Source organism: Salmo trutta, chromosome 25, assembly GCF_901001165.1.
Source record: "Salmo trutta chromosome 25, fSalTru1.1, whole genome shotgun sequence".
Classification (NCBI taxonomy): Eukaryota; Metazoa; Chordata; class Actinopteri; order Salmoniformes; family Salmonidae; genus Salmo; species Salmo trutta.
This window is the reverse complement of record NC_042981.1, coordinates 3,944,366-3,963,236: the sequence shown is the minus strand read 5'-3', so window position 1 is coordinate 3,963,236 and position 18,871 is coordinate 3,944,366. Positions and strand designations below refer to the sequence as shown.

The following is an 18,871-nucleotide window of genomic DNA, read 5'->3' as shown; positions in this document are numbered from 1 at the left end:
TTAGGACATTACCTGAGTGTTCTCTGCCAAAAGGTTGTCCTGCTCTGCTCAGCCGTCTGAAAAGGTTTCTCAAATGGCACCCTATTCCCTATGTAGTGCACTACTTTTGACCAGAGGCACCCTATTCCCTATATAGTGCACTACTGTTGACCAGAGGCACCTATTCAACAGTAGTGCACTATATAGGGAATAGGGTGCCTCTGGTCAACAGTAGTGCACTATATAGGGAATAGGGTGCCTCTGGTCAACAGTAGTGCACTATATAGGGAATAGGGTGCCTCTGGTCAACAGTAGTGCACTATATAGGGAATAGGGCCCTGGTCAACAGTAGTGTTCTATATAGGGAATAGGGCTCTGGTCAACAGTAGTGCCCTATATAGGGAATAGGGTGCCTCTGGTCAACAGTAGTGCACTATATAGGGAATAGGGTGCCTCTGGTCAACAGTAGTGCACTATATAGGGAATAGGGTGCCTCTGGTCAACAGTAGTGCACTATATAGGGAATAGGGCCCTGGTCAACAGTAGTGCACTATATAGGGAATAGGGCTCTGGTCAACAGTAGTGCACTATATAGGGAATAGGGCCCTGGTCAACAGTAGTGTTCTATATAGGGAATAGGGCTCTGGTCAACAGTAGTGCTCTATATAGGGAATAGGGTGCCTCTGGTCAACAGTAGTGCACTATATAGGGAATAGGGCCCTGGTCAACAGTAGTGCTCTATATAGGGAATAGGGCTCTGGTCAACAGTAGTACACTATATAGGGAATAGGGTGCCTCTGGTCAACAGTAGTGCACTATATAGGGAATAGGGTGCCTCTGGTCAACAGTAGTGTTCTATATAGGGAATAGGGCTCTGGTCAACAGTAGTGCACTATATAGGGAATAGGGCTCTGGTCAACAGTAGTGCACTATATAGGGAATAGGGTGCCTCTGGTCAACAGTAGTGTTCTATATAGGGAATAGGGCTCTGGTCAACAGTAGTGCACTATATAGGGAATAGGGTGCCTCTGGTCAACAGTAGTGCACTATATAGGGAATAGGGTGCCTCTGGTCAACAGTAGTGCCCAGCCGGTCGCCCAGCCGGTCGCCCAGTCGGTCGGTGGCCCAGTCGGTCGGTGGCCCAGTCGGTCGGTGGCCCAGTCGGTCGGTGGCCCAGTCGGTCGGTGGCCCAGTCGGTCGGTGGCCCAGTCGGTCGGTGGCCCAGTCGGTCGGTGGCCCAGTCGGTCGGTGGCCCAGTCGGTCGGTGGCCCAGTCGGCCGGTGGCCCAGTCGGCCGGTGGCCCAGTCGGCCGGTGGCCCAGTCGGCCGGTGGCCCAGTCGGTCGGTGGCCCAGTCGGTCGGTGGCCCAGTCGGTCGGTGGCCCAGTCGGTCGGTGGCCCAGTCGGTCGGTGGCCCAGTCGGTCGGTGGCCCAGTCGGTCGGTGGCCCAGTCCCTACGGTCCTGCTAGAACAGTTTGTCCTTTGTTAAATTACTGCTTCAGACTGAACATTATGTTGAGATATCAGCTTGGCTAAAGTGAAGCTTTATACTCACAACAAATACACTGAACAACAATATAAACGCAACATGTAAAGTGTTGGTCCCATGTTTTCATGAGCTGAAATAAAATATCCCAGAAATGTTCCATATGCAGAAAAAGCGTATTTCTCAAAACAAATTGTACGAAAAGGTGTTTACATCCCTGTTAGTGAGTATTTCTTCTTTGCCAAGATAATCCATCCACCTGACAGGTGTGGCCTATCAAGAAGCTGATTAATCAGCATGATCATTACACAGGTGCACCTTGTGCTGGGGACAATAATAAAAGGTCACTAAAATGTGCAGTTTTGTCACAACACAAAGCCACAGATGTCTCAGGTTTTGAGGGAGTGTGCAAATGGCTGCAGGAATGTCCACCAGAGCTGTTGCCAGAGAATTGAATGTTAATTTCTCTACCATAAGCCGCCTCCAATGTCGTTTTAGAGAATTTGGCAGTACGTCCAACCGGCCTCACAACCGCAGATCGCGTGTATGGCGTCGTGTGGACGAGTGGTTTGCTGACGTCAGCGTTGTGAACAGAGTGCCCCATGGTGGCGGTGGGGTTATGGTATGGGGCAGGCATAAGCTACAGACAATGAACGCAACTACATTTTGAATGCACAGAGATACCGTGACGAGATTCTGAGGTCCATTGTCGTGCCTTTCATCCACCACCATCACCTCATGTTTCAGCATGATAATGCACAGCCCCATATCGCAAGGATCTGTACACAATTCCTGGAAGCTGAAAATGTCCCAGTTCTTCCATGGCCTGCATACTCACCAGACATGTCACCCATTGAGCATGTTTGGGATGCTCTGGATTGACGTGTATGACTGAGTGTTCCAGTTCCTGCCAATATCCAGAAACTGATCAACTCTATGTGAAGGAGATGTGTCGTGCTGCATGAGGCAATTGGTGGTCACACCAGATACTGACTGGTTTACTGATCCACGCCCCAAGCTCTGTGACCAACAAGATGCATATCTGTATTTCCAGTCATGTGAAATCCATAATTAGGGCCTCATTAATTTATTTTAATTGACTGATTTCCTTATATGAACTGTAACTCAGTAAAATCTTTGAAATTGTTGCATTTTATATTTTTGTTATATTTTTGTTCAGTATAGCAGCGTAGCCTAGTGGTTAGAGCGTTGAGCCAGTAACCGGAAGGTTGTCAGTTCGGGGATTCGATCTAGCAAGGTAAAAATCTGTCGTTCTGCCCCTGAACAAGGCAGTTTAATCCACTGTTCCCCGGTAGGCCGTCATTGTAAATAAGAATTTGTTCTTAACTGACTTGCCTGGTTAAATAAAAGAACAAAATGAATAGAAACAGGTTGATCTAGATATAAAGAGGCATTATGTAACACTGCACTGTCGCTAGGTTATGCAACCAACCGCCCAATCTTTCTGTTATTATACCATCATTCACTGTGTGTGTGTGCGTGTGTGTGTGTGTGTGTTTCTTTGTGTCTCTGTCTCGCTCTCTGTTTCTCACGCCATCTCTCTCGCCGTCTCTTTCTCCCTCTCCGTCTCTTTCTCCCTCTCCGTCTCTTTCTCCCTCTCTGTCTTTCTGTCTCTCGCTCTCTCTCTCTCGCTCTGTCTCTCGCTCTGTCTCTCGCTCTGTCTCTCGCTCTGTCTCTCGCTCTGTCTCTCGCTCTGTCTCTCGCTCTGTGTATCAGTCTTTCAGTGAGGACATCCTGTGGTCTCTGAGAGAGCTTGAGGAAGCTCTTTGTGAGCCTGGAGGATCAGTGGACTGGCCAGAGGGGGGTCAGGGTCAGGGCAGCAGCCTGTATCAAGAGAGCTTGTACTACCTGTCCAGCTACGGGACTCACCTGGCCCTGGTCTCCTTCCTGATGAGACACGACAACATGAAGGACGCCCTGCAGCACCTGCTCAGCAAGGTTAGGGGTCATGAAGGGGTCAGGGGTCAATGGTCACGGAGATCTTATCTCATTACTGTGAACTTCAAGGTCAATGCTACTTTATTTTGTTGTTGAGGATTTGTGTTAAGGTGGAGCCAGGTTGTCATGGTAAATAAGAATAATTTAAGTGATCTGCCTGATTTAAAATAAACAAGGTATTATGGTCTTTCGAGTCTGGATAGTATCGATTGTCCTGGAACTGTATACTCACCTAGGGGACATGAGTTCAACAGTGTCCCTCCCTCCATGGCTCTTCAGGAGTGTCCAGAGGAGGTGTTTCTGGAGGGCGTATTGCAGCCTAGTCTGGAAAGGGGTCGTCTGGGGATGATGCAGGGGTTACTGGAGACCCTAGACCCAGGCCTGGAGGTCTGCAGCCGATACCTCCTCTCCTCCTGTCAACTGCTGCAGCGGCGGGGACACTTTCACACACTATACCAGCTACAACAGTTCATGATGGTTAGTCTGTCCTCCTTCCACTCCCCCACCACCCCTCCACTCCCCCACCACCCCCCTCTCCTCCACTCCCCCACCACACCCTCTCCTCCACTCCCCCACCACCCCCCTCTCCTCCACTCCCCCACCACACCCTCTCCTCCACTCCCCCACCACCCCTCCTCTCCTCCACTCCCCCACCACCCCTCCTCTCCTCCACTCCCCCACCACACCCTCTCCTCCACTCCCCCACCACACCCTCTCCTCCACTCCCCCACCACACCCTCTCCTCCACTCCCCCACCACCCCCCTCTCCTCCACTCCCCCACCACCCCTCCTCTCCTCCACTCCCCCACCACCCCCCTCTCCTCCACTCCCCCACCACCCCCCTCTCCTCCACTCCCCCACCACCCCCCTCTCCTCCACTCCCCCACCCCCCTCTCCTCCACTCCCCACCACCCCTCCTCTCCTCCCCCACCACCCTCCTCCACTCCCCCACCACCCCTCCTCTCCCCCACCACCCCTCCTCTCCTCCACTCCCCCACCACCCTCTCCTCCACTCCCCCACCACCCTCTCCTCCACTCCCCCACCACCCTCTCCTCCACTCCCCCACCCCCCTCTCCTTCTCTCCCCCACCACCCTCTCCTCCACTCCCCCACCCCCCTCTCCTTCTCTCCCCCACCACCCTCTCCTCCACTCCCCCACCTCTCCTTCTCTCCCCCACCACCCTCCTCTCATCTCCTCTCCCCACCCCACCCCCCTCTCCTCCACTCCCCACCACCCCTCCTCTCCTCCCCCACCACCCTCCTCCACTCCCCCACCACCCCTCCACTCCCCCACCACCCCTCCTCTCCCCCACCACCCCTCCTCTCCTCCACTCCCCCACCACCCCTCCACTCCCCCACCACCCCTCCACTCCCCCACCACCCCTCCTCTCCCCCACCACCCCTCCTCTCCTCCACTCCCCCACCACCCCTCCACTCCCCCACCACCCCTCCACTCCCCCACCACCCCTCCTCTCCTCCACTCCCCCACCACCCCTCCTCCCCTCCACTCCCCCACCACCCCTCCTCTCCTCCACTCCCCCACCACCCCTCCTCTCCTCCACTCCCCCACCACCCCTCCTCTGCTCCCCCACCACCCCTCCACTCCCCCACCACCCCTCCTCTCCTCCACTCCGCCACCACCCCTCCTCTCCTCCACTCCCCCACCACCCCTCCTCTCCTCCACTCCCCTCCCACCACCCCTCCTCTCCTCCACTCCCCTCCCACCACCCCCCCTCTCCTCTCCTCCACTCCCCCACCACCCCTCCTCTCCTCCACTCCCCCACCACCCCTCCTCTCCTCCACTCCCCTCCCACCACCCCTCCTCTCCTCCACTCCCCTCCCACCACCCCCCCTCTCCTCTCCTCCACTCCCCCACCACCCCTCCTCTCCTCCACTCCCCACCACCCCTCCTCTCCTCCACTCCCCTCCCACCACCCCCCTCTCCTCTCCTCCACTCCCCCACCACCCACCCTCTCTAGAATAAAGAACTGAATAGCAGTGCAGCCCCTCTATAAGATAATAAGATCTGATTCGACCCCTCTCCTCCCTTTTGTCAGGACCACGTGCGAGCGGCCATGACGTGTATCCGGTTCTTCACCCACGGTGTCGTGTCCTACGTTCAGCTGGGAGACCAGCGGAGATGGCTGGTCCGGGCCAAGGAGCACCTCCGAACCTACCTTCAGGAGCAACAGGGAACACGTACCAACAGCACTAACAGGAAGAGGAGCACCTCTAACTCCTTCAGAAAGAAGATGTCTTCTAGCGATGTCTCCAGGTGAGACTAGAGGGGCCCCCGGGAGACGAGAGGGGCCGGAGAGTCTAGAGGGGGCCCCGGGAGTCTAGAGGGGGCCCCCGGGAGTCTAGAGGGGCCCCCCGGGAGTCTAGAGGGGCCCCCCGGGAGTCTAGAGGGGCCCCCCGGGAGTCTAGAGGGGAGGCAGAGACTAGAGGGGGACCGGGAGTCGAGAGGGGGCCCCAGAGTCTAGAGGGAGGCAGAGACTTGCAATTCAAACGTTTAGACGGCTGAAGCAAGCATACACATTTTCTTCAGGAAATGTACCTTTTTACCTCATGTATATATCCAGGTGGTGACAGCCATCTCTTTTCTAACCTGCACCCCCTCACATTGACTCGGTACCGGTACCCCCCCGTATATAGCCTTGTTATTGTTATTTTATTGTTCGTTTTTATTTATTTTTTTACTTTCGTTTATTTAGTAAATAATTTCTTAACTTTATTTCTTGAACTGCATTGTTGGTTAAGGGCTTGTAAAGTAAGCATATGTGACCATAACTGATTTAATTGCGTAGTGCATCTCTCCTGAGTAGTGAGGCTGTAGCGAGGCTGTAGCGAGCCTGTAGCGAGGCTGTAGCGAGGCTGTAGCGAGGCTGTAGCGAGGCTGTAGCGTGGCTGTAGCGTGGCTGTAGCGAGGCTGTAGCGAGGCTGTAGCGAGGCTGTAGCGTGGCTGTAGCGTGGCTGTAGCGTGGCTGTAGCGTGGCTGTAGCGTGGCTGTAGCGAGGCTGTAGCGAGGCTGTAGCGAGGCTGTAGCGTGGCTGTAGCGGGGCTGTAGCGTGGCTGTAGCGGGGCTGTAGCGGGGCTGTAGCGGGGCTGTAGCGAGGCTGTAGCGAGGCTGTAGCGTGGCTGTAGCGAGGCTGTAGCGAGGCTGTAGCGAGGCTGTTATCATGTAACGTTCCCCTTTGTTTTCTGAACCAGACACATGAACACTATAGAGCTCCAGCTGGAGGTGACTCGGTTCCTGCATCACTGTGAAACATCCAGCACCACCCTCACCCCCTCGGTCTCCTCCAGCACTCCTCCCACTCTGTTCGGCCCCAGCGCTATGAAGATCGATGTAGCCTGCAAGGTGAGCCTGCCCCCTGCAAAGTTTCTCAAAGATAGGGAGTAGTGCACTAGACGGGGGAGTTAGGGCACTAGACGGGGGAGTTAGGGCACTAGACGGGGGAGTTAGGGCACTAGACGGGGGAGTTAGGGCACTAGACGGGGGAGTTAGGGCACTAGACGGGGGAGTTAGGGCACTAGACGGGGGAGTTAGGGCACTAGACGGGGGAGTTGGGCACTAGACGGGGGAGTTAGGGCACTAGACGGGGGGAGTTGGGGCACTAGACGGGGGGAGTTGGGGCACTAGACGGGGGGAGTTGGGGCACTAGACGGGGGGCGTTGGGGCACTAGACGGGGGGCGTTGGGGCACTAGACGGGGGGCGTTGGGGCACTAGACGGGGGGAGTTGGGGCACTAGACGGGGGGAGTTGGGGGCACTAGACAGGGGGCGTTGGGGACACTAGACGGGGGGCGTTGGGGCACTAGACGGGGGGCGTTGGGGCACTAGACGGGGGGGCGTTGGGGCACTAGACGGGGGGAGTTGGGGCACTAGACGGGGGGCGTTGGGGCACTAGACGGGGGGCGTTGGGGCACTAGACGGGGGGCGTTGGGGGCACTAGACGGGGGAGTTGGGGCACTAGACGGGGAGTTGGGGCACTAGACGGGGGCGTTAGGATGTTGTTAACCGATAACTCACTGAATTAATGGGGCTACATCTGACATTGTGTCATTGCATTTACATTGCAGGTGATGTTGGGAGGAAAGAACATTGAAGAGGGGTTTGGCATCGCATACCGAGTCATACAGGTAAGAGACATTATTCTCAGTGATTTCCGGTATGGCGTCCAGGAGGAGATTGATCCGTCTGGCATTTCCTTTCTTTACTAAAATATTCCTCTTAAATAGAAAATACCTCGACTTTAAAGTCAAGAAATAACTGAAACGTTATGTTGGCAACTACCTGTTATGGCAAATACTAGATATAGAGACCGAAACACAGAGGACCATGGACCAAGTAACTTGCTTCTTTAATCAGGACAACAGTTTTCAGCTGTGTTAACATAATTGCCAAAGGGTTTTCTAATGATCAGTTAGCCTTTTAAAATGATAAACTTGGATTAGCTAACACAACGTGCCACTGGAACACAGGAGTGATGGTTGCTGATAATGGGCCTATGTAGATATTCCGTTAAAAATCAGCCGTTTCCAGCTACAATAGTAATTTACAACATTAACAATGTCTACACTGTATTTCTGATCAATTTGATGTTATTTTAAAATGGACAAAAAAAAATGTGCTTTTCTTTCTAAAAACAAGGACATTTCTAAGTGACCCCAGACTTTTTTAAACTGTAGTCTACATTATTTATTTGTTAAAACATGAAACATCAGTTTTTTCCTCTTTCTCCTCTCCTCAGGACTTCCAGCTGGAAGCCTTGACGGTATACGTGCGCGCGGGCCAGAGGCTTGTGCGTCAGCGTCAGTATCGGGCCGTGCGCCAGCTGCTGAAGTGCGTGGGGGAGTCGGGCACCGCCACCAAGAACGACTGTGACGTCATCATACTCAGCTGTGTCTCCATCGCAGATAAGGGCCCCACAGACGTGAGTTAAATAGATAAGGGGGCCCCACAGACGTGAGTTACACAGATAAGGGGGCCCCGCAGACGTGAGTTACACAGATAAGGGGGCCCCACAGACGCGAGTTACACAGATAAGGGGGCCCCACTGACGCGAGTTACACAGATAAGGGGGCCCCGCAGACGTGAGTTACACATATAACGGGGCCCCGCAGACGTGAGTTACACAGATAAGGGGGCCCCGCAGACGTGAGTTACACAGATAAGGGGGCCCCACAGACGTGAGTTACACAGATAAGGGGGCCCCACAGACGTGAGTTACACAGATAAGGGGGCCCCACAGACGTGAGTTACACAGATAAGGGGGCCCCACAGACGTGAGTTACACAGATAAGGGGGCCCCACAATCTCTTTCAAACCAATCAGTTTACCAGTGGTGGAGAAAGTAACTGTTATACTGTAGTAAAAGCAAAAGTCTCTTAATAGAAAATGACTCAAGTAAAAGTGAAACTCACCCAGTAAAATACTACTTCAGTAAAAGTCTAAAAGTATTTGGTTTTAAATATACTTAAAGTATCAAAAGTAAAAAGTATAAATAATGTCAAATTCCTGATATGAAACAAACCAGACGGCACCATTTTCTTGTTTTTTTATTTACGGATAGCCAGGGGCACAGTACAACACTCAGACAACATTTACAAACAAAGCATTTGTGTTTAGTGAGTCCTCCAGATCAGAGGCAGTAGGGATGACCAGGGATGTTCTCTGTTTAGTGAGTCCTCCAGATCAGAGGCAGTAGGGATGACCAGGGATGTTCTCTGTTTAGTGAGTCCTCCAGATCAGAGGCAGTAGGGATGACCAGGGATGTTCTCTGTTTAGTGAGTCCTCCAGATCAGAGGCAGTAGGGATGACCAGGGATGTTCTCTGTTTAGTGAGTCCTCCAGATCAGAGGCAGTAGGGATGACCAGGGATGTTCTCTGTTTAGTGAGTCCTCCAGATCAGAGGCAGTAGGGATGACCAGGGATGTTCTCTTGATGAGTGTACGAATTACACCATTTTCCTGTCCTGCTAAGCATTCAAAATGTAATGAGTACTTTTGAGTGTCAGGGAAAATGTTTGGAGTAAAAAGTACATTATTTTAAGTTAAGTAAAAGTTGTCAAACATATAAATAGTAAAGTACAGAAACCCCCAAAAAACTACAGTTATACTTTAAAGTATTTTTACATCAGTACTTTACACCACTGCCATTTACAGCCTTCAGTAGGGCATTAGTCCTTTAGTAGTCTACAACACTTTAATTTGTGAAATGTTGATAGACATCACATATTATAACCCTTATTGTAAGACATTATAAAGGCTAATACATGCTTATAATACGTTTATAAAGTGTTATAACTGCTAGTTGTCAGTAAGATGATACCCAATAGTGTACCAATCACAGCCTTCCTTGCACTGTTACTGCCTGAGATGGTGTTAATAAAGTTTTGTTTTATCTTGAAGGCCAAGGAGTTGGAGTGTCTCATTCTGGAGACAAAGAGCACAGAGAACAAGGTAGGTACCCACCACCTCTCATTCCTCTCTCTCTCCTCCCCTCCTCATCTCCTGTCTTCCTCCTCCTCTCATTCCTCTCTCTCTCCTCCCCTCCTCATCTCCTGTCTTCCTCCTCCTCTCATTCCTCTCTCTCTCCTGTTCTCTTCCTCATCTCCCATCTGTACAAGGTAACCACCTCTTCCCCTCCATCATCTCCTGTCTTCCTCCTCATCCTCTCTCTCCTCCCCTCCTCATCTCCTGTCTTCCTCCTCCTCCTCTCTCATCTCTCTTCCCCTCCATCATCTCCTGTCTTCGTCCTCCTCTCTCTCCTCACCATCTCCCACCCCATATCTCTTTTCTTCCCCTCCTCTCTCTCCTCTCCTCCCCTCCTCATCTCCTGTCTTCCTCCTCCTCTCATTCCTCTCTCTCTCCTGTTCTCTTCCTCATCTCCCATCTGTACAAGGTAACCACCTCTTCCCCTCCATCATCTCCTGTCTTCCTCCTCATCCTCTCTCTCTTCCCCTCCTCATCTCCTGTCTTCCTCCTCCTCTCTCATCTCTCTTCCCCTCCATCATCTCCTGTCTTCCTCCTCCTCCTCCTCTGTCTCCTCTCTTCCCCTCCTCATCTCCTGTCTTCCTCCTCCTCTCTCATCTCTCTTCCCCTCCATCATCTCCTGTCTTCCTCCTCCTCCTCCTCTGTCTCCTCTCTTCCCCTCCATCATCTCCTGTCTTCCTCCTCCTCCTCCTCTGTCTCCTCTCTTCCCCTCCATCATCTCCTGTCTTCCTCCTCCTCTCTCTCTCCTCTTCCCCTCCTCTCTCTCCTCTCTTCCCCTCCATCATCTCCTGTCTTCCTCCTCCTCCTCCTCCTCTCTCTCTCCTCTTCCCCTCCTCTCTCTCCTCTCTTCCCCTCCATCATCTCCTGTCTTCCTCCTCCTCTTTCTCCTCTCTTCCCCTCCATCATCTCCTGTCTTCCTCCTCTCTCTCTCCTCTCTCTCCTCTCTTCCCCTCCATCATCTCCTGTCTTCCTCCTCCTCTCTCTCCTCTTCCCCTCCTCTCTCTCCTCTCTTCCCCTCCATCATCTCCTGTCTTCCTCCTCCTCCTCCTCCTCTCTCTCCTCTCTTCCCCTCCATCATCTCCTGTCTTCCTCCTCCTCTTTCTCCTCTCTTCCCCTCCATCATCTCCTGTCTTCCTCCTCTCTCTCTCCTCTCTCTCCTCTCTTCCCCTCCATCATCTCCTGTCTTCCTCCTCCTCTCTCTCTCCTCTTCCCCTCCTCTCTCTCCTCTCTTCCCCTCCATCATCTCCTGTCTTCCTCCTCCTCCTCCTCCTCTCTCTCTCCTCTTCCCCTCCTCTCTCTCCTCTCTTCCCCTCCATCATCTCCTGTCTTCCTCCTCCTCTCTCTCTCCTCTTCCTCCTCCTCTCTCTCCCTCTCTTCCCCTCCATCATCTCCTGTCTTCCTCCTCCTCTCTCTCTCCTCTTCCTCCTCCTCTCTCTCTCCTCTTCCCCTCTCTCTCTCCTCTCTTCCCCTCCATCATCTCCTGTCTTCCTCCTCCTCTCTCTCTCCTCTTCCCCTCCTCTTTCTCCTCTCTTCCCCTCCATCATCTCCTGTCTTCCTCCTCCTCTCTCTCTCCTCTTCCCCTCCATCATCTCCTGTCTTCCTCCTCTCTCTCTCTCCTCTTCCTCCTCCTCTCTCTCTCCTCTTCCCCTCCTCTCTCTCCTCTCTTCCCCTCCATCATCTCCTGTCTTCCTCCTCCTCTCTCTCTCCTCTTCCTCCTCCTCTCTCTCTCCTCTTCCCCTCCTCTCTCTCCTCTCTTCCCCTCCATCATCTCCTGTCTTCCTCCTCCTCTCTCTCTCCTCTTCCTCCTCCTCTTTCTCCTCTCTTCCCCTCCATCATCTCCTGTCTTCCTCCTCTCTCTCTCCTCTTTCTCCTCTCTTCCCCTCCATCATCTCCTGTCTTCCTCCTCCTCTCTCTCTCATCTCTCTTCCCCTCCATCATCTCCTGTCTTCCTCCTCCTCTCTCTCCTCACCATCTTCCACCCCATATCTCTTTTCTTCACTGTCTCCTGTCTAGTCCTCCTTCTCCATGTCTCCTCACTCTCTATCTCTACAACCCCCCCAACATTCTGGTGATGTCTGTCTGTCTCTGTAGATTAACACCTGGCTGTAATATGTCTCTGTAGATTAAGGCCTACCTGCAGGTGAGTAAACTGCGAGCAGCCTATCTCCTAGCTGTAAAGCTGGATACAGCCAGGGCCGGGCCGCTGGTTCAGGAAGTCCTCCAGACAGCAGAAGGCGTCGGAGACTCTGTCATGCAGGACATCTGTTGCCAGTGGTTGTCTGAGCACAAGGACAGGGACAAAACGGCGGCGCCGCCGGGGGCTACAAAACAAGGCCGACCCAACGCCAAGTAACCCCATGGGGGGAACATGGGCCGTGTTCATTACACACCAAACAGAAGAAAACGGACTCAACCAGGACTGGACTCAACCAGGACTGGACTCTGCCAGGACTGGACTCAACCAGGACTGGACTCAGCCAGGACTGGACTCAACCAGGACTGGACTCAACCAGGACTGGACTCTGCCAGGACTGGACTCTGCCAGGACTGGACTTATAACAAATGCTAGTTTTAGTTCTCTGTTGCAAAAAAAAAAAATGATTAGAATGTTGTCTATTTGTTGTGTGTCCCTAATGAACACGACCCGGGTATCGCTGTTCTGGAGAAACCTAGTTCTGGCTACAAGATGGGGAACCAGACATCATCAGGGAATAACAGATATAATATAATAATAATAATAACTGATAGCACTTCAACTAGAAACGCCACGAGTGGAACACCAAGACACCTGGACTCTGTTGTGAGGGACTTCCTCCTCACTGAAAGTAGCGAAACACCGCTGTGCCGACGGTCTCATCTGGAGAGGTGACCGACTACAGCCAGATAAGACTGTCTCTCTCTCTCTCATCTGGAGAGGTGACCGACTACAGCCAGATTAGACTGTCTCTCTCTCTCTCTCTCATCTGGAGAGGTGACCGACTACAGCCAGATAAGACTGTCTCTCTCTCTCTCTCTCTCTCTCTCTCTCTCTCTCTCTCTCTCTCTCTCTCTCTCTCTCATCTGGAGAGGTGACCGACTACAGCCAGATAAGACTGTCTCTCTCTCTCTCTCTCTCTCTCTCTCTCTCTCATCTGGAGAGGTGACCGACTACAGCCAGATAAGACTGTCTCTCTCTCTCTCTCTCATCTGGAGAGGTGACCGACTACAGCCAGATTAGACTGTCTCTCTCTCTCTCATCTGGAGAGGTGACCGACTACAGCCAGATTAGACTGTCTCTCTCTCTCATCTGGAGAGGTGACCGACTACAGCCAGATTAGACTGTCTCTCTCTCTCTCATCTGGAGAGGTGACCGACTACAGCCAGATTAGACTGTCTCTCTCTCTCTCTCATCTGGAGAGGTGACCGACTACAGCCAGAGAAGACTGTCTCTCTCTCTCTCTCTCTCGTCTGGAGAGGTGACCGACTACAGCCAGATTAGACTGTCTCTCTCTCTCTCTCTCGTCTGGAGAGGTGACCGACTACAGCCAGACAAGACTGTCTCTCTCTCTCTCTCATCTGGAGAGGTGACCGACTACAGCCAGAGAAGACTGTCTCTCTCTCTCATCTGGAGAGGTGACCGACTACAGCCAGACAAGACTGTCTCTCTCTCTCTCTCATCTGGTGAGGTGACCGACTACAGCCAGACAAGACTGTCTCTCTCTCTCTCTCTCTCTCATCTGGAGAGGTGACCGACTACAGCCAGACAAGACTGTCTCTCTCTCTCTCTCTCTCTCTCATCTGGAGAGGTGACCGACTACAGCCAGATTAGACTGTCTCTCTCTCTCTCTCTCTCTCATCTGGAGAGGTGACCGACTACAGCCAGATAAGACTGTCTCTCTCTCTCTCTCTCATCTGGAGAGGTGACCGACTACAGCCAGACAAGACTGTCTCTCTCTCTCTCTCTCTCTCATCTGGAGAGGTGACCGACTACAGCCAGATTAGACTGTCTCTCTCTCTCTCATCTGGAGAGGTGACTGACTACAGCTAGATTAGACTGTCTCTCTCTCTCTCTCATCTGGAGAGGTGACCGACTACAGCCAGAGAAGACTGTCTCTCTCTCTCTCATCTGGAGAGGTGACCGACTACAGCCAGAGAAGACTGTCTCTCTCTCTCTCATCTGGAGAGGTGACCGACTACAGCCAGAGAAGACTGTCTCTCTCTCTCTCGCTCTCTCATCTGGAGAGGTGACCGACTACAGCCAGATAAGACTGTCTCTCTCTCTCTCATCTGGAGAGGTGACCGACTACAGCCAGAGAAGACTGAGATGAATCTAACCACACTGAATTGTGAGTTGTTGACCACTTTATCTAGTAAAACTGAAGTCTGGGACGAGCACAGAAGATGCATATATCAGAGTAATAACACAGGCAGTCGTGTACAATAGTCTCCTACCTCAGTTAAAAAGGGATCTTTTGTTTTCACTAACCTTCAAGGCTAGTAATATATTTCTTTGTGACAAAATAAACAACTTGATTTAATGTAAATAATTCCTAACTTTTCCCCCTTTTTAAAAAAAAAGATTTTCTTCTCTTTATGTTGTTAGTTAGAAAGAATGACCATGTAAACCTGTCAAGCAAAGAAGAAAACAAGTGTTGATATTACAAGCCTGTGAAGAGCTTTAAAGAAGAGATATATAAGTGTAGATTTATATTGATGATTTAAGAGTTTTTGAACTTTTTAAAAGTCGAAGGAGTGGGTTTCATTAGAAGGGATGTCTGTTACTGTCTATCAGCTCGACCTGCCACTAGTTAACTCACTTAAAATATCTTCCCAAGGAGCTATTTCCTAGCCTGAAATCCAGACCTGTCTTTTTTTGTTGTTGTTGCTAACATTCCACTTCTAGTACTCGGAGTCGTATGTTTGGCACGACAAGGAGTGGCAAGAAGTGGAATGTTTACACCAACAGACTGGTACCCAGGCTAGCAATATCCTGAATCTCTCTTGCTTTCTCCCTCAGAGGACATTTTGGGGTCCTGAAAGGGCTTTTAAAGATGAGCTTTATATAGAAATACAACGAAAACTTGGAACGAGTTGGATTTAGTAAGGGACTCTCTGGATATGTTTTAGGACTTTAAACACCGTTTCAATTCTAGATCATGATAAAGAGGTGGTACCTTTTTTTTGAATGTTACAGGTCAATATTATTGTCTCCTTTAAAGCCTGTCGTATCTGTCTTTGATCAGGAAAAACGTTGCTGTTGCTATGTTTTGTATATTTCTACTTCTTCCCGCTGTTCTGGTGTGTGACTCTATGCGTCCCAAATGGCACCACGACGCCCTAGTTTAACAGTAGTGCACTAAATAGGGAATAGGGTGCCGTTTGGTGACACAACCTTTGACCTCTGTGTGTCCTATGCGAGGGTCAGATGTGTTATAGGCCGTCTGTCAGTGTGACGTTTGTAAGTGTATAAAAACACGTACTTTAATCAATCAAGAGATGTCGCATTAGAAAAGGGATTTTTGTTGCCGTATTTGTTATAATCATGATCAATTTAACAACCTATTGTCTAATTGTAACTCTTTTGTTTACATAATTGCCCGTTTTTTTTATTTCTCATTTTAATAGCGATCCCAGAGTTTACACCATAATGTTTATATTTCTCACTTTAATCCCTCAGATTACACCGTAATAAACACTTTTATTTCTCACTTTAATCCCTCAGATTACACCATAATGTTTATATTTCTCACTTTAATCCCCCAGATTACACCGTAATAAACACTTTTATTTCTCACTTTAATCCCCCAGATTACACCGTAATAAACACTTTTATTTCTCACTTTAATCCCCCAGATTACACCGTAATAAAAAATGTATTTCTCACTTTAATAGCGATCCCTCAGATTACACAATAATGTTTTTCATTTCTCACTTTAATCCCTCAGATTACACAGTAATAATATGTTAATGACATGACAATCACATTTCAATACTTTAATCATAATATTAACAATATACACTATATATACAAAAGTATGTGGACACGCCTTCAAATTTGTGGATTCGGCTATTTCAGCCACACCTGTTGCTGACAGGTGTATAAAATCAAGCACACCACCATGCAATCTCCATAAACAAACATTGGCAGTAGAATGGCCTTATTGAACAGCTCAGTGACTTTCAACGTGGCACTGTCGTAGGATGCCACCTTTCCAACAAGTCAGTTCGTCAAATTTCTGCCCTGCTAGAGCTGCCCCAGTCAAATGTAAGTGCTGTTATTGTGAAGTGGAAACGTCTAGGAGCAACAACGGCTCAGCCGCAAAGTGGTAGGCCACACAAGCTCACAGAACGGGACCGCCGAGTGCTGAAGCGCGTAGAGTGTAAAAATCGTCTGTCCTCGGTTGCAACACTCACCGAGTTCCAAACTGTTTCTGGAAGCAACGTCAGCATGAACTGTTCGTCGGTAGGTTCATGAAATGGGTTTCCATGGCAGAGCAGCCACACACAAGCCTAAGATCACCATGTGCAATGCCAAGCGTCGGCTGGGGTGGTGTGCAGCTCGCCACCATTGGAATCTGGAGCAGTGGAAATGCGTTCTTTGGAGTGATGAATCACGCTTCACCATCCGGCAGTCCGACGGACGAATCTGGGTTTGGCGGATGCCAGGAGAACGCTACCTGCCCCAATGCATAGTGCCAACTGTAAAGTTTGGTGGAGGAGGAATAATGGTCTGGGGCTGTTTTTCATGGTTCGGGCTAGGTCCATTAGTTCCAGTGAAGGGAAATCTTAACACTACACCATACAATAACATTCTAGATGATTCTGTGCTTCCAACTTTGTGGCAACAGTTTGGGGAAGGCCCTTTCCTGTTTCTGCATGTCAATTCCACCGTGCACAAAGTGAGATCCGTGTGGAAGAACTTGACTGGCCAGAGCCCTGAACTCAACCCCATCGAATACCTTTAGGATGAATTAGAACGCCGACTGTGAGCCAGGCCTAATCGCCCAACATCAGTACCTGACTTCACTAATGCTCTTGTGGCTGAATGGAAGCAAGTCCCCGCAGCAATGTTCCATCATCTAGTGGAAAGCCTTCCCAGAAGACTGGAGGCTGTTATAACAGAAAAGGGGGGGACCAACTCCATATTAATACCCATGGTTTTAGAATGAGATGTTTGACGAGCCATGTGTCCACATACTTTTGGTCATGTAGTGTATCTACATTGCTGACGGTTCATGTTAAAATCCACAATAGATATTAATTCACTTTTGATTGAAGTTCTGTTTGTTAGCAAGCAGAGACTTAAATCAGCCTGTCTGGTCATGTGATGAGGTCCTGTGCTGCATCATCATATACAGTACCAGTCAAAAGTTTGGACACACCTACTCATTCCAGGGTTTTTCTTTATTTTTACTATTTTCTACATTGTAGAATAATAGTGAAGACATCACAACTATGAAATAACACATATGGAATCATGTAGTAACCAAAAAAGTGTTAAACAAATCAAAATATATTTTATATTCTTCAAAGTAACCACCCTTTGCCTTGATGACAGCTTTGCACACACTTGGCATTCTCTCAACCAGCTTTTCCAACAGTCTTGAAGGAGTTCCCACATGCTGAGCACTTGTTGACTGCTTATCCTTCACTCTGCGGTCCGACTCATCCCAAACCATCTCAATTGGGTCGAGGTCAGGTGATTGTGGAGGCCAGGTCATCTGATGCAGCACTCCATCACTCTCCTTCTTGGTCAAATAGCCTTTACACAGCCTGGAGGTGTGTTGGGTCATTGTCCTGTTGAAAAACAAATGATAGTCCTTTGAAAAATCTAAAATATATTTTGATTTGTTTAACACTTTTTTTGGTTACTACATGATTCCATATGTGTTTTTTCATAGTTTTGATGTCTTCACTATTATTCTACAAAATAGTTAAAATAAAGAAAAACCCTTGAATGAGTACGTGTGTCCAAACTTTTGACTGGTCGTGTACATATTCCCTATACAGTGCACTACTTTTGACCAGAGCCTTATGGTAGTAGTGCACTATATAGAGAATAGGGTGCCATTTGGGACACCAGAGTCTTTTCACTCTCAGGTTTACTGTTGCGCTCTGTCACCCTATCCCAAATTGCACCCTAGCACCTTTCCCCCTACTCTCCTAACCCCTAGGCTTATCTTCCCTTCCCTGTTGTTCTTCCTTCACTGACGCACTTTTACCCTCCTACTTTATCAGAATATCTGGCCTCTACGAAAACAAGAGCAAATTACTTTATCCCCAATGACACCCTATGTAGTCCACTGCTCTGGTCAAAAGTAGTACACAGTCAATAGTTCCATTTGAAACATACCCAATGACTCGCCCCCCCCCCCCCCCTTGTTTCTTTAACCAATGTCATCAATTTATTGATTACAGGAAATGTGAGGAGTATGATAATGAATTACTGTCTTAAAGTGGCCATGTTGGAAGATGGGTAATAAAGAATGGTTTGTTATTGGAGGAGGCTGGTGGGAGGAGCTATAGGAGGACGGGCTCGTTGTGTAATGGCTGGAACGGAACGGTATCAAACGCAAATGTTTGGAAAACACACGTTTGACTCCGTTCCAATGAATTCCATTTCAAATCAAATGTTATTAGTCGCAGCATGTGCCGAATACAACAGGTGTAGTAGACATTACCGTGAAATGCTGAATACAACAGGTGTAGTAGACCTTACAGTGAAATGCTGAATACAACAGGTGTAGTAGACCTCACAGTGAAATGCTGAATACAACAGGTGTAGTAGACATTACCGTGAAATGCTTACTTACGAGCCCTTAACCAACAATGCAGTTTTAAAAAAAAATGTAAAATACAAATAAGAAAATAACCATTACAATGTGCCTATCCTCCTATAGCTCCTCCAACCAGCCTCCTCTGTTGTGTGTGTGTGTGACACAATTTACTAAACATAAACAGCTACTACCAGTAG

At 49.8% G+C, this 18,871-nt stretch overlaps 1 protein-coding gene across 1 annotated transcript in view; it reads left to right on the top strand.

The window, feature by feature from the left end:
- Positions 1 to 15,693, top strand: part of zfyve26 (zinc finger, FYVE domain containing 26) — a 73,776-nt gene extending 58,083 nt beyond the window's left edge. The window contains exons 27-34 of the mRNA XM_029712683.1: positions 3,201 to 3,422; positions 3,702 to 3,899; positions 5,480 to 5,697; positions 6,633 to 6,783; positions 7,505 to 7,564; positions 8,176 to 8,358; positions 9,835 to 9,885; positions 12,041 to 15,693. Coding sequence (XP_029568543.1) covers positions 3,201 to 3,422; positions 3,702 to 3,899; positions 5,480 to 5,697; positions 6,633 to 6,783; positions 7,505 to 7,564; positions 8,176 to 8,358; positions 9,835 to 9,885; positions 12,041 to 12,271 — 1,314 coding nt within the window. The 3' untranslated portion in view covers positions 12,272 to 15,693. The remainder of the gene's footprint in view (positions 1 to 3,200; positions 3,423 to 3,701; positions 3,900 to 5,479; positions 5,698 to 6,632; positions 6,784 to 7,504; positions 7,565 to 8,175; positions 8,359 to 9,834; positions 9,886 to 12,040) is intronic.
- Positions 15,694 to 18,871: the final 3,178 nt, after the last annotated feature.